The 25,000-nt window shown below is 41.0% G+C and overlaps 2 protein-coding genes across 2 annotated transcripts in view; one reads left to right on the top strand and one right to left on the bottom strand.

Annotated features, from left to right (window-relative positions):
- The window catches only part of LOC115222949, a 36,024-nt gene extending 23,824 nt beyond the window's left edge, over window positions 1-12,200 (bottom strand). The window contains exons 1-2 of the mRNA XM_029793353.2: window positions 12,018-12,200; window positions 2,739-2,811 (exon numbers count right to left, since the gene is read on the bottom strand). Coding sequence (XP_029649213.1) covers window positions 2,739-2,811; window positions 12,018-12,101 — 157 coding nt within the window. The 5' untranslated portion in view covers window positions 12,102-12,200. The remainder of the gene's footprint in view (window positions 1-2,738; window positions 2,812-12,017) is intronic.
- Window positions 12,201-13,581: 1,381 nt separating this feature from the next.
- LOC115222950 (p53 and DNA damage-regulated protein 1) overlaps window positions 13,582-25,000 on the top strand; it is a 16,573-nt gene continuing 5,154 nt past the window's right edge. The window contains exons 1-3 of the mRNA XM_029793355.2: window positions 13,582-13,679; window positions 19,223-19,435; window positions 21,325-21,425. Coding sequence (XP_029649215.1) covers window positions 19,311-19,435; window positions 21,325-21,425 — 226 coding nt within the window. The 5' untranslated portion in view covers window positions 13,582-13,679; window positions 19,223-19,310. The remainder of the gene's footprint in view (window positions 13,680-19,222; window positions 19,436-21,324; window positions 21,426-25,000) is intronic.

Below are 25,000 nucleotides of genomic sequence, written 5' to 3'. Positions count from 1 at the left end.
AGCGGGACTGAACCCGGAACCATGTGGTTGGTTAGCAAGCTACTTACCACACAGCCACTCCTGCGTGTATATATGTGCAGCCATACTGGAGCACTGCCTATAGTCAAACAAATCGACCCAGGGACTTATTCTTTGTAAGCCTAGTACTTATTCTCTCGGTCTCTTTTGCTCAACCGTTCAGTTTCAGGGACATAAACACACCAACATCGGTTGTCAAGCTAATGTGGCAGCTGGGGACAAACACATATACAAAGATACACACATATTCATATATATTTACAAATACGACGGGTGTCTTTCAGTTTCCATGTAGTAAATATACTCACAAAGCTTTGGTCGGCCCAAGGCTATAGTAGAAGACAGCTTGGCAGCTCCTGTTAAACTATCCAACCCATGCCAGCATGAACAACAGGCGTTACATGAAAAGTTTTGCATTATGTAGCCTGTTATTCTCTTTAAGGCAACATTTTTCTGGTTGAAATACACTGAAAAATGGCGACACAGCAGTCAAAAAATCGTAAAAAATAGGGATTTTCGTAGAAAAAAAAGCACTTTTTTGATGTAAATGTATTTTTGGTGTTAACATGGTCCGATTTGAATGTTTTTCCTCTCTACAGAAGGAAGAGCAGCCTTTTTCTACAATACTATCATTTTGGTCAACTTGCGCCGCAGGAGTCTCGGAGAGATAATGTTAGTTGAAGGCTACCAAACCTGCCATCACACAGCAATTCAACTTCTCTATATATAGATATATACATATATATCAAATTGTAGCAAAAGTTCTGTCCATTAGGGGTCAACAAACTAATAGAACAACCTATCTGATTTATTTAATTGTTAATATATTCACCAACGTTCTCCAAGTTCCCTTTCCATCTGTCAATGAGATTTTTAATGCCACAGTCAATATTCACAACTCCTCAACACGCTCTTGAGATAGGCTGCGTGCTTTTGGCCAGCATGTCTGAGGAGTTTTCAATTAAGTGCAATAGTTGGCATGCAGCTGTCATTTACATCCTGATCAGTTGTATGCCATAGCCAGGAATATACTAATATACTGTTTGAGAATATAAATAAATGTGTGTGTGTGTGTGTGTGCGTGTGTGTGTGTGTGTGTGTGTGTGTGTGTGTGTGTGTGTGGTGTGTGTGTGCATTACACGTACACATACTTGTCTTTGATATCACTTCTGACCTTATGAAATCTCATGATCTAATTCAACATATTGGTAAAAATGTCTGTGTAATCAATAAATCAATAAAGACAAAATTCCAAAATTCCATGACTGTAGAAGGTACAAGATATTGAACACAGCGAATTTCTAGTCTCAATAATCCCTGGATTAATCGATGAGATTAAATAATTCAAACTTCACTTCCCTGTAATTTCTGCACCCACCCGCTTCTTATTCTTTTACTCTTTTATTTGTTTCAGCCATTTGACTGTGGCCATGCTGGAGCACTGCCTTTGGTCGAACGAATCGATCCCAGGACTTTTTCTTTGCAAGCCTAGTACTTATTTTTTATTGGTCCCTTTTCCTGAACCACTAAGTTACCAGGATGTAAACACACCGGCATCAGTTGTCAATTGATGGTGGAGGGACAAACACAGACACACACACAAATATACATACATACATACATATTTCAAAGACAGAAATTGAAAGAAGCCCATCGTATATAAATTGTGGGCATTAAGGGGTGGGATTAGGTTGAGAATATAGTTTGTGAAAGGGTGCAATATGATATTTAACTCTTTCATAACAATCCGGCTGAAACCGGCTCTGGCACTGAGTACAAATGTCTTGTTTTCATAAGTTCTGAATTAAAATATTCCACCAAACCTTAGTCACAATTTATGTTCCTAACACTAGCTGAATGATAACTAAGTTATTTTACTAAATTCTTTGTTATATTTAAAGTAATTGAGTGGCTGTGTGGTAAGTAGCTTGCTTACCAACCACATGGTTCCGGGTTCAGTCCCACTGCGTGGCATCTTGGGCAAGTGTCTTCTACTATAGCCTCGGGCCGACCAAAGCCTTCTGAGTGGATTTGGTACACGGAAACTGAAAGAAGCCCGTCGTATATATGTATATATATGTGTGTGTGCGTGTGTTTTTGTGTGTCTGTGTTTGTCCCCCTAGCATTGCTTGACAACCGATGCTGGTGTGTTTACGTCCCCGTCACTTAGCGGTTCGGCAAAAGAGACCGATAGAATAAGTACTGGCTTACAAAGAATAAGTCCCGGGGTCGATTTGCTCGACTAAAAGGCAGCGCCAGATGCACCGCATGGCCGCAGTCCAAATGACTGAAACAAGTAAAAGAGTAAGAGTAATATATATATATATATATAGATAGATAGATAGATAGATAGATAGATAGATAGATGATAGATAGATAGATAGATTGATAGATAGATAGATAGATAGATAGATATACTTATGCATACACGCATCAGCATGGACACACATATATGTATATATATATATAAAAATACAAAATGGGACAAGAACGCAAAACACTTAAATAGACGACACAAAAAACAGGCGGGTCATTTGAAGCCTCTAATCTTCAGTCAAGAACCGGTCATCCTCGCAATTTTGATATACACATGTGCAAATATATGTATACATGTATGTGTGTGTGCATGTGTATACACACATTCACACATTCTATGTATATCTCACTGCCTTCACACACACATATCTATTCACAGCCAGAAACAAACTTCAAGGACTTACTGAGAACTACTGATGGTTCTTCTGACCTGTTCTTTATGTTCCCAATGTAGATCAAACGGTGAACAAGGCTGGCCTGCAACAGAGACAAAGGAAACGTGAAACCTTCGCCAGCAAGGTGCAAGGAGGAAATTAGGGGATGAAACAGAGGGGCTGGACTGCAACAGAGACAAAGGAAACGTGAAACCTTCGCCAGCAAGTGTGCAAGGAGGAAATTAGGGATGAAACAGAGGGGCTGGACTGCAACAGAGACAAGGAAACGTGAAACCTTCGCCAGCAAGGTGCAAGGAGGAAATTAGGGGATGAAACAGAGGGGCTGGACTGCAACAGAGACAAAGGAAACGTGAAACCTTCGCCAGCAAGGTGCAAGGAGGAAATTAGGGGATGAAACAGAGGGGCTGGACTGCAACAGAGACAAAGGAAACGTGAAACCTTCGCCAGCAAGGTGCAAGGAGGAAATTAGGGGATGAAACAGAGGGGCTGGACTGCAACAGAGACAAAGGAAACGTGAAACCTTCGCCAGCAAGGTGCAAGGAGCAAATTAGGGGATGAAACAGAGGGGCTGGACTGCAACAGAGACAAAGGAAACGTGAAACCTTCGCCAGCAAGGTGCAAGGAGCAAATTAGGGGATGAAACAGAGGGGCTGGCCTGCAACAGAGACAAAGGAAACGTGAAACCTTCGCCAGCAAGGTGCAAGGAGGAAATTAGGGGATGAAACAGAGGGCTGGACTGCAACAGAGACAAAGGAAACGTGAAACCTTCGCCAGCAAGGTGCAAGGAGGAAATTAGGGATGAAACAGAGGGGCTGGACTGCAACAGAGACAAAGGAAACGTGAAACCTTCGCCAGCAAGGTGCAAGGAGGAAATTAGGGGATGAAACAGAGGGCTGGACTGCAACAGAGACAAAGGAAACGTGAAACCTTCGCCAGCAAGGTGCAAGGAGCAAATTAGGGGATGAAACAGAGGGGCTGGACTGCAACAGAGACAAAGGAAACGTGAAACCTTCGCCAGCAAGGTGCAAGGAGCAAATTAGGGGATGAAACAGAGGGGCTGGCCTGCAACAGAGACAAAGGAAACGTGAAACCTTCGCCAGCAAGGTGCAAGGAGGAAATTAGGGGATGAAACAGAGGGGCTGGACTGCAACAGAGACAAAGGAAACGTGAAACCTTCGCCAGCAAGGTGCAAGGAGGAAATTAGGGGATGAAACAGAGGGGCTGGACTGCAACAGAGACAAAGGAAACGTGAAACCTTCGCCAGCAAGGTGCAAGGAGGAAATTAGGGGATGAAACAGAGGGGCTGGCCTGCAACAGAGACAAAGGAAACGTGAAACCTTCGCCAGCAAGGTGCAAGGAGGAAATTAGGGGATGAAACAGAGGGGCTGGACTGCAACAGAGACAAAGGAAACGTGAAACCTTCGCCAGCAAGGTGCAAGGAGGAAATTAGGGGATGAAACAGAGGGGCTGGACTGCAACAGAGACAAAGGAAACGTGAAACCTTCGCCAGCAAGGTGCAAGGAGGAAATTAGGGGATGAAACAGAGGGCTGGACTGCAACAGAGACAAGGAAACGTGAAACCTTCGCCAGCAGGGCAAGGAGAAATTAGGGGATGAAACAGAGGGTGGACTGCAACAGAGACAAAGGAAACGTTTAAGCGCAGTTGCAAGGAGGAAATTAGGGGATAAACAGAGGGGCTGGCCTGCAACAGAGACAAAGGAAACGTGAAACCTTCGCCAGCAAGGTGCAAGGAGGAAATTAGGGGATGAAACAGAGGGGCTGGCCTGCAACAGAGACAAAGGAAACGTGAAACCTTCGCCAGCAAGGTGCAAGGAGGAAATTAGGGGATGAAACAGAGGGGCTGGCCTGCAACAGACAAAGAAACGTGAACCTTCGCCAGCAAGGTGCAAGGAGGAATTAGGGGATGAAACAGAGGGGCTGGACTGCAACAGAGACAAAGGAAACGTGAAACCTTCGCCAGCAAGGTGCAAGAGGAAATTAGGGGATGAAACAGAGGGGCTGGACTGCAACAGAGACAAGGAAACGTGAAACCTTCGCCAGCAAGGTGCAAGGAGGAAATTAGGGGATGAAACAGAGGGGCTGGCCTGCAACAGAGACAAAGGAAACGTGAAACCTTCGCCAGCAAGGTGCAAGGAGAAATTAGGGTATGAAACAGAGGGGCTGGCTGCAACAGAGACACAGGACGTGAAACCTTCGCCAGCAAGGTGCAAGGAGGAAATTAGGGGATGAAAACAGAGTGGCTGGACTGCAACAGAGACAAAGGAAACGTGAAACCTTCGCCAGCAAGGTGCAAGGAGCAAATTAGGGGATGAAACAGAGGGGCTGACTGCAACAGAGACAAAGAAACGTGAAACCTTCGCCAGCAGGTGCAAGGAGGAATTAGGGGATGAACAGAGAGGGGCTGGACTGCAACAGAGACAAGGAAACGTGAAACCTTCGCCAGCAAGGTGCAAGGAGGAAATTAGGGGATGAAACAGAGGGGCTGTCTGCAACAGAGACAAAGGAAACGTGAAACCTTCGCCACAAGGTGCAAGGAGGAATTAGGGGATGAAACAGAGGGGCTGGACTGCAACAGAGACAAAGGAAACGTGAAACCTTCGCCAGCAAGGTGCAAGGAGGAATTAGGGGATGAAACAGAGGGGCTGGACCTGCAACAGAGACCAAAGGAAACGTGAAACCTTCGCCAGCAAGGTGCAAGGAGGAAATTAGGGGATGAAACAGAGGGGCTGGACTGCAACAGAGACAAAGGAAACGTGAAACCTTCGCCAGCAAGGTGCAAGGAGGAAATTAGGGGATGAAACAGAGGGCTGGACTGCAACAGAGACAAAGGAAACGTGAAACCTTCGCCAGCAAGGTGCAAGGAGGAAATTAGGGATGTGATGAAACAGAGGGGCTGGACTGCAACAGAGACAAAGGAAACGTGAAACCTTCGCCAGCAAGGTGCAAGGAGGAAATTAGGGGATGAAACAAGGGGCTGGACTGCAACAGAGACAAAGGAAACGTGAAACCTCGCCAGCAAGGTGCAAGGAGAAATTAGGGGATGAAACAGAGGGGCTGGCCTGCACAGAGACAAAGAAACGTGAAAACCTTCACCAGCAAGGTGCAAGGGAAAATTAGGGGATGAAACAGAGGGGCTGGACTGCAACAGAGACAAAGGAAACGTGAAACCTTCGCCAGCAAGGTGCAAGGAGCAAATTAGGGGATGAAACAGAGGGGCTGGCCTGCAACAGAGACAAAGGAACGTGAAACCTTCGCCAGCAAGGTGCAAGGAGGAAATTAGGGGATGAAACAGAGGGGCTGGCCTGCAACAGAGACAAAGGAACGTGAAACCTTCGCCAGCAAGGTGCAAGGAGCAAATTAGGGGGATAACAGAGGGGCTGGCCTGCAACAGAGACAAAGGAACGTGAACCTTCGCCAGCAAGGTGCAAGGAGAATTAGGGGATGAAACAGAGGGGCTGGCCGCAACAGAGACAAAGGAAACGTGAAACCTTCGCCAGCAAGGCAAGGAGGAATTAGGGGATGAAACAGAGGGGCTGGCCTGCAACAGAGACAAAGGAAACGTGAAACCTTCGCCAGCAAGGTGCAAGGAGGAAATTAGGGGATGAAACAGAGGGGCTGGCCTGCAACAGAGACAAAGGAAACGTGAAACCTTCGCCAGCAAGGTGCAAGGAGGAAATTAGGGGATGAAACAGAGGGGCTGGCCTGCAACAGAGACAAAGGAAACGTGAAACCTTCGCCAGCAAGGTGCAAGGAGCAAATTAGGGGATGAAACAGAGGGGCTGGACTGCAACAGAGACAAAGGAAACGTGAACCTTCCTTCGCCAGCAGGTGCAAGGAGGAAATTAGGGGATGAAACAGAGGGGCTGGACTGCACAGACAGAAAGACAAAGGAAACGTGAAACCTCGCCAGCAAGGTGCAAGGAGCAAATTAGGGGATTGAAACAGAGGGGCTGGACTGCAACAGAGACAAAGGAAACGTGAAACCTTCGCCAGCAAGGTGCAAGGAGGAAATTATGGGGATGAAACAGAGGGGCTGGACTGCAACAGAGGACAAAGGAAACGTGAAACCTTCGCCAGCAAGGTGCAAGGAGGAAATTAGGGATGAAACAGAGGGGCTGGCTGCAACAGAGACAAGGAAACGTGGAAACCTTCGCCAAGCAAGGTGCAAGGAGGAAATTAGGGGAGATGAAACAGAGGGGCTGGACTGCAACAGACAAAAGGAAACGTGAAACCTTCGCCAGCAAGGTGCAAGGAGGAAATTAGGGGATGAAACAGAGGGCTGGACTGCAACAGAGACAAAGGAAACGTGAAACCTTCGCCAGCAAGGTGCAAGGAGGAAATTAGGGGATGAAACAGAGGGGCTGGACTGCAACAGAGACAAAGGAAACGTGAAACCTTCGCCAGCAAGGTGCAAGGAGGAAATTAGGGGGATGAAACAGAGGGGCTGGACTGCAACAGAGACAAAGGAAACGTGAAACCTTCGCCAGCAGGTGCAAGGAGGAAATTAAGGGAATGAAACAGAGGGGCTGGCCTGCAACAGAGACAAAGGAAACGTGAAACCTTCACCAGCAAGGTGCAGGAGGAGGAAATTAGGGGATGAAACAGAGGGGCTGGACTGCAACAGAGACAAAGGAAACGTGAAACCTTCGCCAGCAAGGTTCAAGGAGGAAATTAGATGAACAGAGGGGCTGGACTGCAACAGAGACAAAGGAAACGTGAAACCTTCACCAGCAAGGTGCAAGGAGGAAATTAGGGATGGAAACAGGGGGCTGGACTGCAACAGAGACAAAGGAAACGTGAAACCTTCGCCAGCAAGGTGCAAGGAGGAAATTAGGGGATGAAACAGAGGGGCTGGACTGCACAGAGACCAAGGAAACGGGCGAAATGAAACCTTCGCCAGCAAGGTGCAAGGAGGAAATTAGGGGATGAAACAGAGGGGCTTGACTGCAACAGAGACAAAGGAAACGTGAAACCTTCACCAGCAAGGTGCAAGGAGGAAATTAGGGGATGAAACAGAGGGGCTGGACTGCAACAGAGACAAAGGAAACGTGAAACCTTCGCCAGCAAGGTGCAAGGAGGAAATTAGGGGATGAAACAGAGGGGCTGGACTGCAACAGGGACAAAGAGGAAACGTGAAACCTTCGCCAGCAAGGTGCAAGGAGGAAATTAGGGGATGAAACAGAGGGGCTGGACTGCAACAGAGACAAGGAAACGTGAAACCTTCGCCAGCAAGGTGCAAGGAGCAAATTAGGGGATGAAACAGAGGGGCTGGACTGCAACAGAGACAAAGGAAACGTGAAACCTTCGCCAGCAAGTGCAAGGAGCAAATTAGGGGATGAAACAGAGGGGCTGGACTGCAACAGAGACAAAGGAACGTGAAACTTTTCCAGCAAGGTGCAAGGAGGAAATTAGGGGATGAAAAAAAAGGGCTGGACTGCAACAGAGACAAAGAAACGTGAAACCTTCGCCGCAAGGTGCAAGGAGGAAATTAGGGGATGAAAACAGGGGGCTGACTGCAACAGAGACAAAGGAAACGTGAAACCTTGCCAGCAAGGTGCAAGGAGGAAATTAGGGGGATGAAACAGAGGGGCTGGACTGCAACAGAGACAAAGGAAACGTGAAACCTTGCCAGCAAGGTGCAGGAGGAAATTAGGGGATGAAACAGAGGGGCTGGACTGCAACAGGGTAAGGGTGACAAGAAGTCACTATATTTTTTTTCCAGATTTTCCCTGATTCAGCCATCCATATCCTTGATAAGAAATACTAATAAAGGCACATATGTGGCTGTGTGGCAAGAAGTTTGCTTCCCAAGCACATGGTTCTGGGTTCAGTCCCAGAAACCATGGTTCTGGGAAAATGTCTTCTGCCATATTCTCAGGCTGAACCAAAGACCTGTGTGTAGATTTGGTAGATGGAAACTAGAAGCCCAAGGTGTATGTATATATATATATTATTATAATAATAATAATAATAATAATATTAGGGAATATTATTTCAAACTTACAGGGAAAAATTCAATTTAGAAATACTAAATCAAATTTCACAAAATATAATATATATATATATATATGAATTAGAAAAAAAACACCTTTTATCAATTCAACAATGAAAAAATTAAATTATACCATATAGAAAGAAATTACATCCTATAGAAAATATTAAATATAAGATAAAAACATATAATAATGATTAAGTAATATGCAAAATCTTTATATATAAAACTAAAGTTGTGTGTCTGTCTCCTACGATTTAGATTCCTAACTACTCCCACATTTTGCGATGCAGTTTAACCAAAATCGGGTATCTTATAGTCGTGATTCATATCGAGCCCTTCTGGGTATTAGCGCGCGTCTACGATGAGTCTACGATTTTAAAAAAATTTACCATCATTTTTTTCCATTTTAATGCATTTTTTCGCTATTATATAAGGGAAGTAACTCTCTAAAAATGTCTACGATGAGTCAACGATTTAAAAATTAACAACATTTTTTTTCCATTTTTAATGCATTTTTTTGCTATTTTTTGGCTATAACTCTCTAAAAATGCTTATATAGTTATTTCCCTTACAAACCCGAGCAATGCTGGGCGATACTGCTAGTAATAAATAAAACGAATATATGTCATTTTTTTTCTATATGGTATAATTTAATTTTTTCCTTGTTGAATTGATAAAAGGTGAAACTCAGAGTAACAGGTTTTGTTGAATTTTCTGCTGCTTTAAATAAAGTATATATATATATATATATATATATATGAATTAGAAAAAAAATAAGTAAGAAGGATGTCCAGGTATCAGTGCATTGTGGCCATTTAAAGCAGCTCCCTTTAATTGATCAATGCAAACATTACATCAATTTGAAATAAACCGCTTTCCTCACGTGCATACAACCACATAGATTTCTAGCATACAGGATACTCCATTATCCTCTAAGTTGGAAATCTATATGATCGCATGTGTCCAAGGAGAGCAGTTTATATATATATATATATATATATATATATATATATATGTGTGTGTGTGTGTATTATTTTACTTGTTTCTGTCATTTGACTGTGGCCATGCTGGAGCACCACCTTTAGTCAATCAAATCAACTGCAGAATTTATTCTTTTTCAACCCCAGAGCCTAGTACTTATTCTGTTGCTCACCTTTGCTGAACCGCTAAGTTACAGAGATGTAAAAAAAAAACCCCGAAACAGAATAATAACAATAATTATAATAATAGTTTCGAATGTTGACACAAGGCCAGCAATTTCAAGGAAAGGGGAATAGTTGATTACATCAACCCTCCGTATACAACTGGTACTTAATTTATCGAATGTTGACACAAGGCCAGCAATTTCAAGGAAAGGGGAATAGTTGATTACATCAACCCTCTGTATACAACTGGTACTTAATTTATCGACCCCGAAAGGAAGAAAGGTAAAGTCGATCTTGGCAGAATTTGAACTCAGAACGTAAAGTTGGATGAAATGTTGTTCATGATTTTGCCTGACATACTCTTTTACTTGTTTCAGTCATTTGACTGCAGCCATGCTGGAGCACTGCCTTTAGTCGAGCAAATCGACCCTGGGACTTATTCTTTTGTAAGCCCAGTACTTATTCTATCGGTCTCTTTTGCCGAACTGCTAAGTGACGGGGACGTAAACACACCAGCATCGGTTGTCAAGCAATGCTAGGGGGACAAACACAGACACACAAACATATACACAGACATACATATATACGACAGGCTTCTTTCAGTTTACGTCTACCAAATCCACTCACAAGGCATTGGTCGACCCGGGGCTATAGCAGAAGACACTTGCCCAAGATGCCACGCGGTGGGACTGAACCCGGAACCATGTGGTTGGTTAGCAAGCTACTTACCACACAGCCACTCCTGCACCATGACATGTTCATGATTCTGCAAGCTGGCCATCTTGAGAATTAATAATAAAATGTGTATGCACAGGCATGGCTGAGTCGTTAGGGAGGTCTCTCTACAACAATGTGGTTTCTGGTTCAATCCTACTGCACAGAACCTGACTGACCGAAGCCTTCTGAGTGAATTTGGTGGAGAGAAACTGTGTAGAACCACATCCTATGTGTGTAAATATATGTCTGTGTGTCACCTTTGAGTCTGTATTTATTCTCAATCACCACTACTGCTTGACAACCGGTATAGGTTTGTTTCTGTCCCCGATAAGTCAGCAGTTCAGCAAAAGAGACTGAGTACCAGACTTATAAAAATAAGGGATCTTTTCGGTTTGAACGGCATTTTTTTCTTGCGGTGTCATATGAAATTGTCACCCATAATTATGACTCTAGTATCAATCTATTGCATTTCAATCTGTTTTAGGGTTAGTTAGGGTTAGGGGTGGGGGGAAGGGTATCTTTTTTCTTCACAAATGTAAATAAACCCAATTTGTTTCTTAAACGAGGGACATATTCATACGGCACAGAATGTTTTCACCTCAATAGACGTCACTGATTGGTTGAAATTGCAAAAATTGCAGAAGAAAAACAACAAATATCTTACAAACTATAGAATTTTCTCAATAAAGCCAAGAGAAAAAGATGTTTTATAAACACATTCTACCAGTATACGAAGTTTAAAAGTGTTTAGTTACGTGGAAATTATTTTTAAAAACTGTCGGTCAAACCGAAAAGATCCAAAATAAGTCCCGGGGACCATTTGTTAGACTAAAACCCTTCAAGGTGCTGCCCCAGCATGGCCGCAGTCCAATGACTGAGACAAGTAAGTGATAACGAAGAATGAGAGAAAAATTCAGTCGTTTGTCCATTCATAAATGGGAATTATTCTTCACACTCAAATTTTCCTATTTCCACAGTTAAAATACCATTATACCCCTATATAAATTATCTCAATAATACCATAACATTAATCCTTTCTAGTATAAGAACAAGATTTGAAATTCTGAGGGATGAGGCTTGTTCAACGATCCCAGTACTTGAATGGTATTTATTTCATAGGCCCCGAACGGATTAAAAGCAAAGTCGACCTCGGCGGAGTTTGAACTCAGAACGTAAAGCCGGACCAGCGTGCTAACGGTTCCTTTCGTGTCGAAGGCACAAGGCCTAAAATTTTGGGAAATAGGGGCTACTCCGTTACATCGATCCTAGTGATCAACTGGTACCTATTTTATAGACCCCGAAAGGATAAAAGAAAAAAAACAAAAAAAAACAAATTCAACCACGGTAGCATTCGAACTCAGAACGTAGGTATCACAAATATATCAGTACCCAGCGTATGTTTATACTTACACCTTCTCCAAATCTACTTCTTTCAATATCGTATAAAGATCGCCTGCTTTCTAGATCAGAGATTTCCAACGATGACAGCGCCATTTCGATAGATTGTGTTGTTTACATGAATTTCACCAAGGAAAAAGAATGAGAGAAAGAGCTAAGTGCTAGGTAGCCATAGCAACGATACACAACAGTCCCGCATCACACAATATATTTCTAGATACATCGCAGTTCTGTAACTCTGCAGAAAAGATCAGGCGATTGATGCACTACTTTTGGATAATTTTGCAATTAATTCTTAGTGTAGAATAAATAAAACGAAAAACTATTTCTTTATTTCGTTGTTTAAGAAATAACGATGTTAGGAGTTGAGTATGTTATGAATTACTAGGCAGTGTTTGTATGAATTGCCTCTCTTTAATTACTGACTGCGTTACTTGACACTAAGGCAACGGATTTTACGAAAACAATTTATTATTATTAACAATAATAATAATAATAATAATAATAATAATTGTGTACAGTGCTCAGGTGCACTACAACTCATCTAAAGTGTATATATAATCAGGTGTAGTTTCGGCGGATTTCGGAAAGCATGAGGGCCTTAAAGGATGCAGTGTCGTGGCAGTCAACTACTGACGCAGGCAGTTTATTCCATGCTTCAGCAACTCTGAGCGTGAAAAGATGTTTCCGAAAGTCATGGGAGCTGTGTTGTTTTCTGACTTTGTAGGCATGTCCACGTGTGTTAGACACATGGAGATCAAAAAGGTGTTCAGTGTTGTTGTTGGTGAGGTGGTTGATAACTTTGTGGGTGTTTACCAAGTCCGTCGCCAGACGCCGGAGCTTCAGTGAACCCATGCCCAGGGAAACAATAGCAGTGGTTCCCAACCATTCTTAGCTTACGGACCTCTTTCATTCCTATTTAACTCGACTGGATCCTCGTAACCTTAATCCTGTTGTATAGAGATTGTTTAAATGATAATAAAAAGAGTGTTAAAATATTTTGTTTGGGAAATTTTCAGGGTAACACCCGCACGATTTTCATTAAAAAAGGATCTTTTCGGTTTGACCGGCAGTTTTTAAAAATAATTTCCACGTAACTAAACACTTTTAAACTTCGTATACTGATAGAATGTGTTTATAAAACATCTTTTTCTCTTGGCTTTATTGAGAAAATTCTATAGTTTGTAAAATATTTGTTGTTGTTTTTTTTTTCAGTTTCTGCAATTTCAACTAATCAATGACGTCTATTGAGGTGAAAACATTCTGTGTCGTATGAATATGTCCCTCGTTTAAGAAACAGATTGGGTTTATTTACATTTGTGAAGAAAAAAAAGATACCCTTCCCCCCATCCCTAACCCTAACTAACCCTAAAACAGATGGAAATGCAATAGATCGATACTAGGGTCACAATTATGGGTGACAATTTCATATAACACCGCTAGAAAAAAACTGCCGGTCAAACCGAAAAGATCCTAGAATTATTTTATTTCAAAAAGCAATCAGAAAAAAAAAAAATGAAGTGATACTGTTCTCACCTAGATTAGAAACCGTGACCTCAAGATCAATGCCACTTTACGTCGCTTTGTTATTGCAATCAGGAAGTTCTACGCAGGGGAGATAATTTAATATATCATAATTCTTCGGACAACGAATTAAGACGACGAAATTGTTTGGTGAGTTTTTGCTCGGGATATTTTAATTGAAATCTTTTACATTATTTTCGCCGAATAATTTATTTATGATATATTATATTTTTACAGATATCACCTCCTTTTTTTTTTAAAGGTTAAAGATATAGTTTTTATGCTACGGAAGACATTGTGTAACTTCTTAAAATATTTCAGCTGCGACGTAACTTCATTTCAGAATCCAATTAAATAACCATGTAATTAATTATTTTATTCGAATCATTCATTTGCTTTTGTACCAATTGATTTACTTATAATATATTATATTTTTTATGGACATTGGGTCTTTCTTTCTCGCTGGAATAAATATTTTATGCTCCGTAAATTCTTCAGCGTCACTCCTACACGTTTCGCTTAACTTAAATTACCAACATTCTTTCGAAGAATGCTTAATTACCAAATAATTAAAATTACATTTCGTTTTTGGATTTGGTTTGCAATATTCTTTATATGAGTTCGTGTGTTGAAGCCTATTCTGTTGTGTCTGGGGAGAGTCATTTTCTTTTTGTGCCTTATAATACAACACACGCCGGTAAAAATTTCCACTTATTTCTTATTTTTATTGCGACTATTAAAAAGGTTGCAAGACGCAACGAAAATTTTTGGAAAATAATAAAATAAACGGAAAATTTACCGGTGAGTGTGTTACATTATAAAGGCACAAAAAGAAAATGACTCTCCCCAGACACAACAGATTTAAAATTACAGAGAAAAGGAAAATACGACCAATGCCTTCTGAGTGGATTTGGTAGACGGAAACTGAAAGAAGCCTGTCGTATATATGTATATATGTGTGTGTGTGTATATATATATATATATATATATATATATATATATATATATATATATATGTATGTTTGTGTTTGTCCCCCTAGCATTGCTTGACAACCGATGCTGGTGTGTTTACGTCACCGTATCTTAGCGGTTTGGCAAAAGCGGCCCGATAGAATAAGTACTGGGCTTACAAAAGAATAAGTCCCGGGGTCGATTCGCTCGACAAAAGGCGGTGCTCCAGCATGGCCGCAGTCAAATGACTGAAACAAGTAAAATAGTAAATAGTAAATGGTACTCGTGAACTATTTTGAAGTATTTGTGGAACACTTGTTTTGGCGGAGGTAAAGAATACGTACCCCACCCGTTTGCGGCGTAACAAAAACCCTAAAATATTGTGTTAAAAACTTCATGTTTTGTTTAGCTTTTGGCGAAATTTAGTTTTAACAAAGTAACTTAAACAGTCCTTCCATTCGTTATGATGCACTTCTGTTTATATAAGAAAACAGGCCGCGGTTCGTAACGCAAACTCATACTCGTATCACTTTTAACCCATGGCCTATCATATATCGAAGTGCTTTTCAAACTTTTTGCTGGAGCGGAACCCCAAGAAAACATTTCACTGGCTCGAGGAACCCCTGTGCAATAATTTAATTGTCCTATGCACACATATCTGCACGGGAGACTTAAAAATTACTGTCGATTTTAGCATTTTTGTAACTTCTTGCGGAACCCCTGGACTATACTGGCGGAACCCTGGTTGAAAACCACTGATATATCTTATGTGATACAGAGGACATAGTTTCCTAGCTTTTATGCATCATATATGATACATATTACCAGTTATGCGATATTTTTTCCGACTCGTTACGTTGTGAGTTCAAATCCCGGTTGCCATCAAATTTGCCTTTCATTCCTCCAGAGTCGATGGCATAAAGTACCAGTCACAGACTAACCCCTCCCTCAAAATTCCTGGTTTTATACAAAAAACAAAGAAACCCTTCTGGTACGTAAACATAGAAACGACCTGCTGTATTCACTAAGTTTGCAAATAAATAATTATTCTACGTAATTCACTAATTGGTTTTATCAAAGACTAATTAAATCTTTATCAACCCTTTCCCCAGTCCGAAGGATTTTCATTAGTTTGTCCTAAACGTCCAAGGGTGCTACTTAAGATATCGGCGCTAGCTAGTCGTGACTAGTCGATCCTTACAACAAAGTAAATAAAACACAAAATAAATCATTTTTTACACAAAGGGGGGACAACTCTTCGAAAATCCTCTCGGCCGTCAGGGTTTCTATGAATTTGACATGTTACGGTTTTCGTATAAAGAACATAACAGGCATTTGTTGTTGTTCTTTAGTCCCAGATTAGCTTTTACTCGTGTGCTGGGAACCCACCGAAACATATATACATATATATACACACACATGTATGTATCCATTAATACTAATCTATCCTATCTATGTACACTAGCAACATATAAAAACCTATATAGAAAACTTCTTTCAGGCCAATCGTCATCAATTTTATATTTCGAGAAGGCTCCCTGTAGGATATAAGTTTTCTGTAAAGGTTGTATGTGTATTAAGTGGTAGTTATCTTGCACCAATACATACGTTATATTATATCTTCATCATATGGCACAGGAGTGGTTGTGTGGTAAGTAGCTTGCTTACCAACCACATGGTTCCAGGTTCATTCCCACAGCGTGGCACCTTGGGCAAGTGTCTTCTACCTTAGCCTCAGTCTGTCCAAAGCCTTGTGAGTGGATTTGGCAGACGGAAACTGAAAGAAGCCCGTCGTATATATATGTATATATATATATATATATATATGTGTGTGTGTGTCCCCGTGTTTGTGTTTTTGTGTTTGTACCCCCAACATCGTTTGACAACCGATGGTGGTGTGTTTACGTCCCCGTAGCTTAGCAGTTCAGCAAAAGAGACCGATAGAATAAGTACTAGGCTTACAAAGAATAAGTCCTCGGCTAAAGGTGGTGCTCCAGCATGGCCGCAGTCAAATGACTGAAACAAGTAAAAGAGAGTAATATGTCCGAGTTCCATGCTGACAAGGGCTGGATGTCCGGACAAAGATCCAATGAGTTGAAAGACCCCATCATGCTCCAGTGTCTGTCTGTTTGGATATGGTGTGCAATGACTGGATGCCCTTATGCCCTTTGTAATGCCATCCACTTTACAGGGTGTTCTGGGTGCTTGTTTTTTTTTTTTGTGCCACCAGTGTTTTTGAGTTCTCCATGTAGCTCACAGATTAACAAAGCAATGTCAAGGAGGGAGGATGTTGCCTGTGTGTGTTAGTTGGGGGTTTAAGGTATGCAGGAAGGTGCTGGGGTGGAGCAGGTTCTTATTGTAGAAGAGTTTCTTGGCTACCCGCATTTAAGAGAGAAATTGAAAATGAATTAGAACTATATCCAAAGAGATAGACAGTGGTAATAAGGTGTCCGTGTGGGGCCACAAGTAGCAGGATCTGTAGGGGTGGGGTAAGCAGGGGTTTGTATAAGGTGAGAGAGAAAAAGAGGGAAGTTGAAGAGTGCCTTCAGAAAGTCTGGGCTGGTGTCCAGCATAAGAGAAAAGCATAGGGAGTGAAGCACTTCTTAGCTTTTGTTAAAGCATGTCTCAAGAATCTGCTTCAAGCCCAGGCTACACCTATTTGATAATCAGTGGTGACTTGCTCCGCAAATCCTCTAAGATGGTTGACAATAGATAGCAAGATTAGCTGCTATGGACCACACTATCTGAAAGTGTGTATGTATGTGGCCAGGGACTTCTTGTGAATTTGTAATCCCACTAAAACCCCAAACATAACTTGGTGATTGGAGCCGGCCCTACCCACCTCATCTGAAAGCCACTATAAGTATGTGTTAGTGCAAGAGATGGGGGAGGGAGATGAACAACATTTATAAGGATTGGGGAGGGGTTGCACAAGTTGAGGTTGGAGCAGTAAGGTTGTTACGATACTGTTGACTGCAGGGAAAAAGGAGATGATGTGTTTGGGGTAGGCTTCAGGAGTAGAGAGAATGCATGAGGAGAGATAGTTTGGTGGTCCAGTGAAGGATGAAGATGGCCACTGTAATGTGAGTGGAGGCACATGGCCTAGTGGTTAGAGCAGTGAACTCGTGGTCGAGGGATCGCGGGTTCGAATCTCAGACCGGACGATGTGTGTGTTTATGAGCAAAACACCTACGCGGCTCTGGCAGAAGGTAATGGCGAACTTCTGCTCACTCTTTGCTCCTCCATCTTGCAGCTCACCTGTGATGGACCGGCATCCCGTCCAGGTGGGGAACCTATACGCCAAGAAACCGGGAAACTGGCCCTTTTGAGCCAGGCATGGCTTGAGAAGGAACAAACAACAAAAAACTGTAATGTGTGGAGATATTTAATGACGGTCATTTAAAGAAAATGCCTTATACCAACACCAATGCTCAGCATTGATTGGTCAGCAAAACAGTTTTATGATTCCATACCATAATTTCTGCATTTGATAACATTAATCCTCATTATCATTCTCTCCATTACCGTTGCCATCATTATTGTGCTGGTACCACATGGAAAGCATTCATATCAGGGCCATTTAAAAAGCTCTAGTACCATTGCTATGTTAACGTTAGCACACCGGGTGAAATGCGTAGCCGTATTTCGTCTGTCGTTATGTTCTGAGTTCAAATTCTGCTGAGGTCGACTTTGCCTTTCATCCTTTCGGGGTCGATAAATTAAGTACCAGTTGCGCACTGGGGTCGATGTAATCAACTTAATCCGTTTGTCTGTCCTTGTTTGTCCCCTCTATGTTTAGCCCCTTGTGGGTAGTGAAGAAATAGGTATTTCGTCTGCCGTTACGTTCTGAGTTCAAATTCTGCCGAGGTTGACTTTGCCTTTCATCCTTTCGGGGTCGATAAATTAAGTACCAGTTGCATACTGGGGTCGATGTAATCGACTTAATCCGTTTGACTGTCCTTGTTTGTTCCCTCTATGTTTAGCCCCTTGTAGGTAATAAAGAAATAGGTATTTCGTCTGCTGTTACGTTCTGAGTTCAAATTCTGCTGAGGTCGACTTTGCCTTTCATCCTTTCGGAGTCGATAAATTAAGTACCAGTTGCACACTGGGGTCGATGTAATCGACTTAATCCGTTTGACTGTCCTTGTTTGTTCCCTCTATGTTTAGCCCCTTGTGGGTAATAAAGAAGCATATGTTAAAAGCACTAGTGCTGGTGCCACATACAGAAGCACTCCTGCTGGTGCTATGGGTGAAAGCAGCTGTGCCGTTTCCATGTAAGAAGCATTCATGTCGGTGCCACGTACAGAAGTACTCATGCTGGTGTCATGTACCAAAGCTCTTGTGGCGGTACCGTGTACAAGTGCACTCCTGCTGTGCCACATAGGAAGCACTCATACCAGTGTCATATATTGAGCATCTGTGCTGGTGCCACATAATGAGTATTTGTGTCAGTTTCATGTAATGGTAACCCAGTCCACTCTGTAAAGTGGTTGGCATTAGGAAGGGCATCCAGCCATAGAAACCCTGCCAAAACAGGCAACTGGGGCCTGATCCGCTTTTCAGCTCCTATCAAATCATCCAACCCATGCCAGCATGGAAAGCAAACATTAAATGCTGATAACAATGATCATCATCATCATCATCATCACTCTTATCATTATCTTCATTTATATCTATTTTCATCAGATTAAACAATTCTATTTCTGTGATGTTTTTTTTAAAAATCTTTTTAATCTTTCAAGGTGGTTTAAATGATTAACTGGGACGTCCATCTCCCCATTATTGTCGTCACTCCAGTTAATCTCCCAAAGCCTTCACCAACAGCTGACAATGGGCACGGACAAGATTGAAAGCAGTTTGTGTGAGATAGAAGTGGTTGCTGAACAAATCCTCGCCAATAAACAACAAATTGTTGACTTAGATAGGAAACGAAACCAAATTAGAGAAGCAATTAGGTAAAAACTTTTCTTTGTTTTTCTTCTAAAAGTCTTTAAATGTTATGCACAGTATATATATTTTTTATTATTTATTTTGGATCAAATTATTTATTTTGGCAATATAGTTCTATATTTAAGAGATGAGGAATTATGTACATTATATACATTTGACGGATATTTGTCCTCATCTTGTTTGTTGTTAACACAACCCTCCAGCCTTCATCAGTTGTCTTGGGGAAATTTCAAACCTGGGTTCTCATTCCTAAGGTATTTTTTGCTGTTGTTGTTATTATTATTATTATTCAGATCACTGCTTGCAATTGAACTTGGAATCTTGGGGTTAGTAGCCCATGCTCTTAACCACTACGCCATATGCCCATGGGCATATGGCCTAGTGGTTATGAGCGTGGGCTACTAACCCCAAGATTCCAAGTTCGATTCCAGGCAGTGACCCGAATACTACTACTACTAATAATAATAATGATATCGAAAAATACCTTAGGAATGAGAACCCAGGTTCGAAATTTCGCCAAGACACCTGATGAAGGCTGGAGGGTATGTTGTATTAACAACAAACACGATGAGGACAAATATTCGTCAAATGTAAATATTGTATTTATTTTGTATCAAACTATTATAAAATTATTCAAGTACTCATTATTTTAGATTGGTTATGATTTATTATGAAATTGCTGATAGTTAATGATAGAAAAAGGAAATAACATCATGAACGAAGTATTTCGAATTAGAAATGAATGACTGGTACATCAGAGTACAGTAAACACATGTTTTCGTTCAAATAAAGATTTACTTGACGCCTCTGAACGAAAATATAAAGGATAATATGTTAAGAGGTTAAGGCTGGCTGTGGCTTATTGGTACATGTTTTCTCTTTATTTGTTTGTCATTTGACTGCAGCCATGCTGGAGCACTGCCTTTAGTTGAACAAATTGACCGCTTATTCTATCGGTATCTTTTGCTGAACTGCTAAGTTCCAAGAATGTAAACACACCGATATCGGTTTTCAAACGATGGTGGGGGGACAAACACAGACACACAAACTCACACACACATGCATACATACATACATACACACACACATATATATATACATGTATGTATATACGATGGGCTTCTTTCAGTTTCCTTCTACCAAATCCACTCATAAGGCTTTGGTCAGCCTGAGGCTATAGTAGAAGACACTTGCCCAAGATGTCACACAATGGGACTGAACCCGAAAACATGTGGTTGGTAAGCCAGCTACTTACCACACAGCTACTCCAAGTTGTATAAAAATTGTTAAAATATTCTGTGTTTTGTGGCTGTATAACCACCTTATTGTGCATAAACTTGTCTGAAATACAGTTCTTTAATGGCCCCTGAAAAATTACCGTGGACCCCACCAAAATCTTATATAGATCCTAGTTGAAGGCCCCTGGTTTAAACCCACATATCAAAAATGGATGTATATTCAATGAAAGTTATTATTCTGTGAAGGGTCCTTCATGAAGATGCGAAAAGCACAAGAAATCATGTAAGGGAGATAATCTTTACTGCAAACCTCGACGGTGCTGTTACCACGTAAAACGCACCCAGTCCACTCTGCAAAGTGCATATTTTTCAAATCGCTATCTACCCATAAATAAAATCTCTTCAAATTTTGACACAAAGTTGGGTATTTGGGTGGGAGGTGGGGTGGTATGTCGGTTACAACGACCTCAGTACACAGTTGGTACCTGTTTTATCGACCCCAAAAGGATGAAAAGCTAAGACAACCTCGGCAAATAATCTTTACACTGGGTGTTAGATTTTTTCAAGGTAATGCTCCAGTATGGCCCCAGTCTAATGAATGAAATATATAAAAAATGAAACATTTGTAATTTTTTTACCTTATTTTTTTGTTGAAGGGTTTTATCAAAGACGCATGGGGAAAAGAAATCTTGGGTTTGCATGAGTAATATGTTTATCAAAATGCCAGAAAAATCTACAAAGTCAATTTTAGAAAAAGGTAAGTTCACACCATTTTTTTTTTTGTTCTTCCTTTTTTGTTTCTTTTCCTTTTATCTATAGTCATTGACCCCTGGAGTTCTTGACAGAATATCTACAGTTAGGTTTGAACTTACAAATTGTATAACCCAGCCATCCTAGAAGGATTTTGTTATTGAAACCCATTATAGAATCTCTACCAAAAAAAAAAAAAAAATTTCTGCTTGTCTCAGTCTGCCTGACTGACAAGCAAGTCCACACCACAGTCAGAAGCTTCACAGTAACAAAAGGATGAATATCCAGTTATAAAAATTGTTGCTCTGACAAAATTATCCCACAATGGGTTCTTTTATATAGGTGGTTGACTTGCTAGAGATGACAGCTAAATCTCTCTCAACCTTCATCCACTTATTATTACTAGAACAACAAAAGTGTGGATTGTACCCTTGGCTATACACATTTCATAGGTTTGCTTAGGGCTATGTGAAGACTACACTATCAAAGACTGCTCTATGTACCATAGTTCGGCTGGTTTAAGGCTGACCTAGAGTTAAATAGCAACAGCATATAACCCATTTATGGTGTGTTCTCATGGAAAAGCTAATATCAAACTATAAACTATATCTGCTAATAAACACTGGAAGTTTGGTATGTGTGTGTGTGAGTGTGATGTAAGTGCTGGAAATAGTGACATCAATGTTTGTAAGTTCAAACTGTATCACTAACACTTATTAGGTAATAAAACCGTGGAGCAAAAAATGTATCAGTCTATCTGGCCATTACTCACCTGCTATGTTAGTATGACAGACATTGACAAAGAGCATTAGTTAGTCACTAGCTATGTCAATATGACAAATAGCACCACCTACTCACCATTTATGTCAATACAACTGACATTGATAAACAGCATCAGTTATTTACCACTTATGTCTAATATGTTTGACATTGATAAAGAGTATTAGTTACTAGCTATGTCAATATGACAGTCTTGACTAAGGACATCAGTTACCAACTATGTCAATACGACAGACATTGATAAAGAGCATCAATACATGCTATATAAATATGACTGGCATTGACAACAAGCATCAGTTACTAGCTATGTCAATATGACATATTGACAAAGAGCATCACTTACTAATTAGCTGTGTCAATATGACAAGCATTGACAACGAGTATCCATTAGTATATCAACATGAGATTTCAACAGATAATTCCTACAATATCGAACACCACGAGGTTAACACAACCAGCTGGCACCTCTTAGGGGCAGGAGATTCTTCAATGGAGGGCTCTCTCTCAAAAGTGTTGGGCTCCCTGTCAAACATGATGAGCACTATCTTTCCTCCTGGGGTTATAAAACTGAAAGGATAAAAATTGCCCTCAACATTAGATAAACATATTGTAAATGGACGACTGTGTTAAAACTTCAGAGAAGGAAGCATCTCATTTATGATTGTGTTCCTGTCTCTTCTTTAGTCGATCCTGGTCTAGCAGACGTGATCGAAGATGTTCCAGCCGTGACCATCTCATCAGTTTTTCCAAACTACATTTGCATTGTCGTTTTCCTCTTTTTTTTTTTGCTTTTTGAATGGTAGGATATAATTGATTGAGATTTGGCTGAGTTTTTTTTTTTACAAGAGTCGAGCAACCTTCCAAGAATCTTTCCCAAAGAGAGAATTGTAGGTAATACGATCACCTGCACATTGTTATAGATACGTGGTTCGATTCCCGCCAATTCAATCTGTTCTTCTGTCACCATGACAGCCAATCCATATTGAGGAGGGCAGAAGTTATTTCCCTTACTGACGTTTATTTTCACTAATTATTTCCTATTTTGTTGTTAGTTAACTATTAATTATCCTTAATCCAAAAGACATGATTAAAAAAAAAAAAAAACTATTCCAGTCACGACAAACTTTGCTTTTTCTTTTCTTTCCTTTTTTTCCAAACATAGTGTCTCTAGAACTGAAATATTTTCGTGTGCTGTTTCGGTATTTTTCTTCTTTATTATGACGTCAGTATCATCTGAGGGAGACTGGGTTAACATTCCTAGCATGGTGAACAACTAAGTAGAGGCTACCTCATCAAAAACGGCTTTTGGGCCTTCTACAATCAGGAATTTCTTCCTTCTTCCTACTACAAACCATCTATTAAAGAGTGGGAGCTTCTGTTGGTCAAAATTATAGGGACAATGCTTGGCCCTCTGGGACCTGTTATTTTCCCTGAATTGCAAGGACAATAACTGGCCTTGTGGGAGGTGCTATCTGTCAGAATTATAGGGGACATTTAACAGAACTTGTAGGGTCTTATTGCCTTTCAGATTTATAGGGACAGTATCTCGCCTTACATATAGGAATAACAACACCATATTTGTAAATGTCTCTCTCTCTCTTTACTCTTTTACTCTGTTTCAGTCATTTGACTGCGGCCATGCTGGAGCACCGCCTTTAATCGAGCAACTCGACCCCGGGACTTATTCTTTTTGTAAGCCCAGTACTTATTCTATCGGTCTCTTTTGCCGAACCGCTAAGTAACGGGGACATAAACACACCAGCATCGGTTGTCAAGCAATGCTAGGGGGACAAACACACACACGCATATATATATATATACATATATACGACGGGCTTCTTTCAGTTTCCGTCTACCAAATCCACTCACAAAGCTTTGGTCGGCCCAAGGCTATAGTAGAAGACACTTGCCCAAGGTGCCACGCAGTGGGACTGAACCCGGAACCATGTGGTTGGTAAGCAAGCTACTTACCACACAGCCACTCCTGCGCCTGTTCGTTTCTGTGACAAATATTCCAGTTATTCAATCAACTGAACTCTCTATTCACTGAATTGTAGGGTATGTGGTTGGGTATTCCACAGACGTGTGTATCGTTCATGTAATCAGAAGGCAAAAATCAGTGTGACTCAGTGTGTAACAGTTCAATATGAATGTGTCTGGGTATAAAAATATACATCATAAAACCTGGTGCTTAATCTATCAGTCTTTTTTGCCAAGCCACTAAGTCACAAGGACATAAACACACTAACATTGGTTGTCAAGCAGTGGTGAAGGACACACACATGATGGGTTTTTTTCAGTTTCTGTCTACCAAATCCACTCATAATGAAAACAAAGGTAGAATATTCCTAAACAAATATAACAAAAGAGTTGAAGACGACTTTCCAGTTGTGACTATTTCATCTGTTTCTGACTATCATATTTGTAAACTGTTATGTTCTATATTATATTACATACACTTGTATGTAATATAAAAGAGATTTGGCTGCTACTTCTAGCATGACTGACCAACTCCATAGAGGCTCCAGTTTTGGCTCGTTACACCTTTCAGATTAATTATATTTTGTGATTGCTATTCTCAGGTACCCTAACACGCAGGTAAAGGCTTATGGACAAGGTACATAACTCTGTCAGACTTGTTTGCTGAAAGGTACCTTGTGTGTTATCCGTGTGAGTATATGCATATCTCTCTTAGTTGTTTCAGTCATTTGACTGTGGCCATGCTGAAGCACCGCCTTTAGTCGAGCAAATCGACCCCGAGACTTATTCTTTGTAAGCCCAGTACTTATTCTATCGGTCTCT

The sequence above is a fragment of the Octopus sinensis genome, linkage group LG21, assembly GCF_006345805.1.
Source record: "Octopus sinensis linkage group LG21, ASM634580v1, whole genome shotgun sequence".
NCBI classification, from domain to species: Eukaryota; Metazoa; Mollusca; class Cephalopoda; order Octopoda; family Octopodidae; genus Octopus; species Octopus sinensis.
The sequence above is the reverse complement of the archived record's forward strand: the minus strand, read 5'-3'. Positions and strand labels throughout refer to the sequence as shown.